The sequence below is a fragment of the Arabidopsis lyrata genome, assembly GCF_000004255.2.
Source record: "Arabidopsis lyrata subsp. lyrata unplaced genomic scaffold ARALYscaffold_3, whole genome shotgun sequence".
Classification (NCBI taxonomy): Eukaryota; Viridiplantae; Streptophyta; class Magnoliopsida; order Brassicales; family Brassicaceae; genus Arabidopsis; species Arabidopsis lyrata.
The window spans coordinates 13,127,973-13,135,924 of NW_003302553.1; the positions used below are offsets into that span (position 1 = coordinate 13,127,973).

The 7,952-nt window shown below is 33.1% G+C and overlaps 1 protein-coding gene across 2 annotated transcripts; it reads right to left on the bottom strand.

Moving 5' to 3' along the window:
* Window positions 1–5,077: 5,077 nt before the first annotated feature.
* Window positions 5,078–7,398, bottom strand: LOC9321801 (protein DETOXIFICATION 5). 2 transcript variants are annotated; one of them, XM_002885689.2, is made up of 7 exons: window positions 7,061–7,398; window positions 6,445–6,989; window positions 6,274–6,360; window positions 6,018–6,074; window positions 5,707–5,945; window positions 5,413–5,618; window positions 5,078–5,325 (listed from the first exon to the last, which is right to left on the bottom strand). In XM_002885689.2, exons 1-7 carry the CDS (start codon window positions 7,313–7,315, stop codon window positions 5,287–5,289), a joined length of 1,428 nt encoding a protein of 475 aa, XP_002885735.1. In that variant the 5' UTR covers window positions 7,316–7,398; the 3' UTR covers window positions 5,078–5,286. The 2 variants fall into 2 exon arrangements, with proteins under 2 accessions (XP_002885735.1, XP_020886078.1); XM_021030419.1 differs by having other exon boundaries at window positions 5,707–6,074.
* Window positions 7,399–7,952: the final 554 nt, after the last annotated feature.

Consider the following 7,952-nt stretch of genomic DNA (forward strand, 5'->3'; position numbering starts at 1 on the left):
TCCTCATCAGCTTCATCCAATTCGACTCTTCCAGCAGCGATCAGAAAAGCTGCGAGATAGCTCTTTGGATCCTCCAATCCGCTGTAAGGTTCCAACTTGAGCTTCCGGGAATCTTTGATTCTCAAACTCGCAATTCGCGAGATGAAAGGTGTTCTCCTAGCTTCTTCAATGACTCGATTGATATCCGGCTCCGAACTTGTAGCCTGATGGAATTTTGACTTCATTTCTTTTAGTTCTTGGCTAACCTTCCTCATAGTCTCGAACTGGTCGAGGTTTTCCTGCTCGTATTGATCTGCAAGTTGAGCTTCATCTTCGAGCTGTGCCTCTCCATCCAATGGCTGAACTACATTATTAGTAGTACCAGGAGTTGTTTGTCCGATGGTTTCATTTCGCGCAACGGAACTTGGCGAGTTGAGTATCCTCCTTCGGATTCCCACAGGATTTCCTGCACTTAAAGATCGAACACGAGTTTGTATAGTATTGACGTTTTGACTAAGAGATACCTGGGATGTTTGCAACGTATCGACAGCCTTTTCCACATCCGAGAACTTTTGTGATATGTCCGACATGGTTTGCTGCATAGCTTTGAGGGTTTCGGCCAATGATGTCTCAACGGCGTCTCCTCCGGACATTGCTGCTTATCTCGGGAATGTAGTAAAGAAAAATCTGACCACTCAAGAATCCTCTATCCCCACAGACGGCGCCAAAATGTGGATGTCGGATTCACACACTCAAGTATTTTTGTTAATAGGGAAGATTATTCTTGAGGGACAAAAAATAAGAATGTAAAAAGCTTATGAATTGCTACAAAAATTGCTATAGTATTTCCTCCTTCCAAGAAAAGGTCCCCTTTACATGGCCATTGGCCTTTATATTTATACATAGAGAATCGACATTAAAATGAATAATTAAGTACAATTATTTCCTCTTAAATGTGTCCGTTTTGATTCTTTGACTTTAATGCTCAATGTTTGAATTTGAGTTGACTCTAATCTTCATGGGCCTCGCCTTTTGGCCCAAGTGTCCTTGAACCGACTTACCCGTGTCTTCTACACCGAACTCATGTCGAAGAGCAGTCACTTCGGATTCTCGAAGTGGTGATAACCACTTCGACCGTTCCTTCGGCTCACGGGTCCAATGGGCTTTATCCTTTATGGGCCATTATCTTGAATACGTGGCAATCTTTGGTTGGTCTCGGACCTCTGGTGCGGGATCCGACACCAACAATAAATACCTTATAAAATCTTGTAAGTACCTTGTAAAATCTTTTAAAATACATTGTAAAACCTTACAAAACACTTGTAAATACTCTGTAAAACCTTTAAAATATCTTGTAATTTTTTTCCGCCAAAAAAAATTCGCCAAAAAAATTGCGGAATCACTTTTCCAGCAAAAAAAAATTTTTGGCGGGAAAAAATTTTACGGGAAAATTTTACAAGGTATTTTAAAGGTTTTACAAGTTTTTACAAGTGTTTTGGCGGGAAAATTGCGGGATTACTTTTCCCGCCAGAAAATATTTTGTATTTTGTGGACCTAATTTTGTTTCAAATAAGGGTAAAATGGTCATTAAAAATGAAAAGAGGGTAAACTTAAAAATAGACTCTCAAATGGGGCATTTTTGAAAAGGAGTATTGAAAAAGGGGCATTTTTAACAATTTCTTTATTTTTTTTGACCAATTATATTTTACATCATTTTTATTGGTTGAACTCAGTTTATCTAATAATGTTTTTATGTAAAAGATATAAATTAAATGAATATTTGGGTTTTCTTAATTTATGTGTAAAAACCTTAAACATCCTCTATGTATTAAAACAGGGGTTTTCGTGCTTATAATTGAGTCCACAATTATTTTCATCTTTTTATTTATTTAATTCTACTATTCATCTTGTCAAACGCTTTTAAATCTATACACAAATTATTCTTATTAACAAAACTTACCAAAATCAAATATCTGTAATTTTTAAATTAAAAAACTTCTATATAATTTTTTACATTAAATGCATTGGGGATTTTTCAATTGAAAATTAAATAATATAAACATATATTATGTATTTTTTTTTTTGAATGTGTAATTTATTAATCAAGTGGAAACACTTATTTACAATGGTATCTAATGGCTAGCAAAATACAGAGACAAAACAAAGCTGAGAGACTGAAATTACTAAAACAGAGTAACTGAATGGATTGGAGACACTTCAAACCATGTTTGAAGCAGAAGTCGGATCCGCGGATTTTGAGCGTATTTGAGAGATGCAATCCTGTTCCGGATTAGTTTGTGAATGAGTTTCACCATCTGGTTCGCTAAACAATAGATTCCTCCATGATTCCGAGCGTTTCTCTCCATCCAAACAAAGTAAATCGTGACTTGGAAACAGAGACGTATTAGAATGTCCCTATCGCTGCTTCCGACTCCTCCCATCAAACTTTCAAGAGTAATATCGGAATCTGGATCAATGCTGTTCCCAAGGAGCTTCCCGGCGACCTGTGACTAGATCGTGAATGAGTATGGACACGCGAAAAACAAGTGATCACGTGACTCGTCTCTTTCCCGTAGAGTATTATATGTAGTTTAACACCAATAAATTTTTTATTTATTATAAAAATTTAAATTAAAACCACAAATCTATAAGTCTAATTTTATGAATGAAGTAAATAAAATTTTATTTGTATAATATAAATCATTAAAATATTTTAAATTTACTTTGTAAAATTTTTTATAGACTAAACATTTGAGTATTGCATAATATTTATATATTATTATTTCAGTTTAAAATATTTTGCACATTTTCAAAATTTAGTTTTGACATCTCAAGATTCAATAAAAGATTTTAATTCGTTTTAAATAGTTATATCATAAAATTAAATAGTATAAGAATTACCCATGCATAACACGGATTAATAAGAAGAAATTTTATTTCGCATAAAATTTCTAAAAATAAAAAAAAACCAATATAGAATTTCTAAAATATTCAATAGAAAAATATATCTACTAGATATTAAATTATTGTTTACAAAGTTTCCTTCAAATATATTTATTTTAAATAATTAATTATTTTATTTAATAATTTTTTTTGAAACTTTTATTTAAACTTTTCTTCCATTTATATTTTTTTTAATTTATAATTAAATAAGTCTTATTGGTTACATTCTTAGAAACTATATGAGATTTTCTTTGCTGACTTATTATTTTTTAGAAAACTTGAAAAATTATGAGTCACACCATTTCCTTTCTATAAGAAAATATAAAACCAAATCAATCAAGTAATTCTTATTTTTTATAAAAAAAATTCACATCTGAAGTTCATTAAGAAAATATTGAAAATTTATATAATTTGAGAAAATTATTTTTTAAATTTTAAATATAGTATACAACATATTGCTATTAAAAGAAATTAAATACTAGAAACAAATATATGTGAGGTTCAGTGTAACAGTAACAAGTTTATGTTTGAAAGATTTTTATTTTTAAGTATTACTTATCATGCAATAAACTCAAAACATATATTTCAGAAACATACAATATTTTCTAATGTCAAGAGGGTTATTCATGGACCATAGCTTCATCGATATCTCACATACCAGAAACTGAAATGTCATGACTTCGTTTCTAATGGAAATGGAACTCAAGACAGAATGGTCCAAACTTCTTTCCCACAAGAAAAATTACCACTAAACCACGATATGTTTAGAAATATTATTAAATTACAGTATCAGTAGATTAAAAAATGATTTTAATTTTAACTTTATTGTATAGAAAAATGAATTTAACAATGTTGTTGAAGACAAATATTTAGATTTTCCAGACGATTGAATTGATATGGATGGTATTCCACAGAGAATGTTAGATTTGTCGAATTTTGGTGAGATCATGGAGAGCGGTTCAGCCGCTGTTAACAAAATTCCAACCTCAAAAATCGAGAATAGTTTGCCATTGCCTAACACGTTTTTGTAAAAATTCTCGTGAGTAAACGAATGTGGTAATATTCTTGCAGACAAGTATGACAAAAAGAGTAACAAGACGTCGTTTTGATGTTTTACTCATTCAAGAATATTTTTACAAGGTAAGCCACTTCAAATTCATGGACATGTCATTTGTGCTGACAAATGCTTCAACCATATTCATGAAATCTATGAACTATGTATTCTAGAAACTTTTAGACGATTTGCTAGCATTTTTTTTTTAATTCTAAAATTTGAAGATTTTATACCATTTTCGAAATTTGTGACAGAAGCTATAATGAATACAAGTAGCGAAAAAAAACAAAAACTACAGAATAAACAGTCAAACAACAGCAATTTGCTAGCATTATTCTCAACGATATCATGGTTTTCTCGTAAAGTTTGCAAGAACACAAGTAAAAATTGTTTACAAAGCTGATTAAGTGCACTTAGGTCGTCATTCTATAAGTTAGGGATATTCATCAGATTTTTTTCTTCAATGAAATTATGTTTCTCCATGACCATGAGATTGAACTTTTTGTCTCCTTCACGTGAAGTCCACCATTATTTACGTTTGAGCCACACGTGCATGAACTACTTCTTTTTTCCTTAATCGTTGGTTAGTCAGTCTCATTAAAAAGGACAGACACATGAGTATGAGTTGATTGTTGACTTCCAGTTCTTTCTTGGTCCCTTTGTATAGCACCATCTCCTCTCCTTTTTTTTTTTTTTTTTTTTTAACTGGGATTAACATAAACAATTTACTATATATATTAGTTATATTCTGTATATAGAGAAACACATTGTTGTATAAACAAAATTAATGTCCTAGATACAATGTACAAAATTAATTGCTCCTTGTCCTATCCGTTCAAATCAGACCTTGTTAAAAGAACATTCAATCGTCCTGTAACTGTTAAATGGAAAAAAAGTAAAATAATCTAAAATACTCAGAAATTATCTTAGCCATATGAGAAATCAACTGTGGAAAGTCGTAGTTGACAAATTTTTACTAAATTTTTAGTCACTAAATTTTGTAACTTGATGTTAAACTTCTACATAGATATTTAATTATTATAAACATAAAACGGATACGTTTTAAAACCTATACTTTATTTTAAAATGAGTGCTGTTTTATATTTTCAATGCAAAATTTTGATAAAATTACAGTTTTATCTCCACTGATTTAATGTATTGATCAATAAATATTTTTTACAAATATATTAAAAAATATCAAGACATAAAATTTATTTGTATTCTTAATACGTGTGTCAAAACCTTAAACGCGCACTTATTTATTTGTATTCTTAGTACCAGTTAAGTTTAAAAATGTGTGATTTTCACTCCTATGTTCTTCCAACTATCCGTATTCTTGCCTTGGCAGCCTGCAATTTCCAGATGTAAACAACTTCAGTACGAAAAAAGAGTCATCAAATATCCCAAATATATATATAATTAAAATTGATATTAACCTGCTCCTCCCAACTCATGCAAGCAGTAACTATAGCTAGTATGATGCCTTGAGCCATAGACCCAACGACCACACCAATCCATAGCCCTTTACCGTTCATGTGACACCAAAATCCTAAGAAAAGTCCAACCGGAGCTCCTAGGAGATAGTAAGCCACCACATTTGCCCAAGCGCCAATATTTTGCCACCCACTTCCCCTAGCAACCCCTTTTTCATAAAAGTCATAATAAACACATTTTGAGTCGCGAGATCGATTCTTTTATCATTTACTAATTGAAGAGTTTGATCTTAATACCATCAAGCACTGAAGAAAATCCATCAACCATAAATGAGAGACAAAGCAGAGAAGATAGCTCCGTGACATAGTCCACAACTTCTTTGCTATTGCTGAAGGCATACCCGAAGATATTTTTGCACGTGAAGAGAAGTGTGCTACAAATGGTAGCCTCTAGGAACCACAGGAAAATACCGGCGAACACTGCCAGCCTAGCAACCTCGGGATTCCCCGCTCCCAATTCGTTTGAAATCCGTGTGCTGCCAAAGTAAACAGAGTGACTAATCTGAAAATTCCCAAACAAACATTGGTCGGTTTTATCGGAATCATACCTTCCAGCAGCCCCGATACCCATTGGAATGACACAGTGGAGAGATGATGTTGTAAGACTATCATGAACACAACAACAACAACCAAAAGGATTGCATCACTATATTAGATAATGACATGAAGAGTAAAAATTTGTTTATATGAAATCGACAAACTGTATCTAGTTTACTTAACCAACATTTACTCATTACACCGATGTATTTAAGATATGTCCTCCTGATACTAGACATGTAAGAAGGAAGAGACAGATTAGATTACCAAATGGAAAGAACAGAGGTCTCGAGTTTCGGGTTTGGGAGGAGTCCTGAGGACAATATAAGGAGCTCAAACAACGACCATTCGATGCTGCATATAGAAACAACAAAAAAATCAAGCGAGAGGAAGGAAGAGACTAATCCAAAAGTGATGAAGAAGATAAAATGTTTTTACGTAGTCATTGCTGCTGATGGTATCCCATACTGAAAAAACTGCTTGACGCTCAACACGAAATCATCGGATACAAAGCCGCGAGTCTTCTCGCAAGATCTTGAAAATCTCACATATAAAGCAAGAATTAAGACATTAAACCAGTAAGAGAAACCAATAGCCAAGGCGGCTCCATTGCTTCCAAGACCAAACGCGTAAACCAGAGTCAAACAAACGGGTATATGGAACAAAAGGGTAGTTATGGCACAGTAGAGAAGAGGAAGAACCAAACCCTGAGTCTGGAGAAACCGAGTCAAAGGTTGTTGCACCGCTTGAGCTAACAATGCCGGTATAAGACAAACCGCATAGGAACCAGCTACCTTGGAGATGTCAGGGTCTTGTCCGATTGAAATCAAGAGTTTGTCCATGTAAAACCAGAGGATAGATATGAGAAGACAAATGGGTACGTTTGAGACTATTGCAGAGTAAGTGTAAGTTCCTATTTTATCGTATTGTTTTGCTCCATAAGCTTGGCCACATAGAGTTTCAAGTGCACCCACTAAACCATACTGCAAAAGTTTTCAAGACTAAGTTTCGTTTTGATCTTGAACTTGGTTTAAACAGAGGATAAACTAATTACCATGATGCCGAAGCCTGAGACGTTAGCGAAAGCAGTGGCAAGAGCGACACCAGACAGCTGGAGTTCACCGCGGTGGCCGGCGACCATGACCGAGATAACGGGCAATAGATATTGAGCCACGGTCACTGTGGCCATAGACGCTGCCATGCGGCTGACGTTCTTCAGCTCCGCCGTAAAATCCATCCTCCATGTCGGCGTTGACTTTAGGTTTCTAGTGATTAACTGATCATCTCCCAATAAAAGTGGATCTTCCATTATCTTCCTTGGAACTTGTGATAGAGAACAGACATGAAGAACGCACGACTTCAGAGAGGAGACATATATCAATCTTACTATACAATACAATCAATAATACTATATGTTATCACATTCTTACTTATGTACTTATGGACTAGATTTTAACCCGCGATGCACCGCGGGATGATTTACTTTTAAATTTAGTATAAAAATATTTTGTAAATTATATCTCCTTATAACATATTTATTTATATTATAGTTTACAATTGTTATATGTAACGGAATACCACGAGTCCACGAGACAATTATTAATAAACTGAGGATTTAACCCGTATTAAAACGGTATATAAATATTGATTCAAATTCGTCCGCCATATAAATCATTTCCGAAATATAACCCGTTCCGCCATCAAAATTTAATGATTATTTATTATATATAAAAGTTTACAAATCTTATCATTCTCTAAGACATTTATATTTTAATAAACTAAAGATTTAATATGTATTAAAGCGACATGTTAATTATATTTTAAAATTTTATAAATATTGTTATTAAGTAACATTATACCACAGGACAATTTTTGGTTTTATACAATCTTTTCTAAATGAGACTGATTTAATATGTCTAATATTTGTGGTATTAAAAAAATAAGGA

Coding starts and splice junctions, on each gene's coding strand:
- LOC9321801 (XM_021030419.1), bottom strand. CDS start 7,315: ATGGAAGATCCACTTTTATTGGGAGATGATCAGTTAATCACTAGAAAC. Junction 6,075..6,273: donor ACCTCTGTTCTTTCCATTTG/GTAATCTAATCT, acceptor TGTTCATGATAG/TCTTACAACATCATCTCTCC. Junction 5,619..5,706: donor ATTTTCTTCAGTGCTTGATG/GTATTAAGATCA, acceptor TTTATGAAAAAG/GGGTTGCTAGGGGAAGTGGG.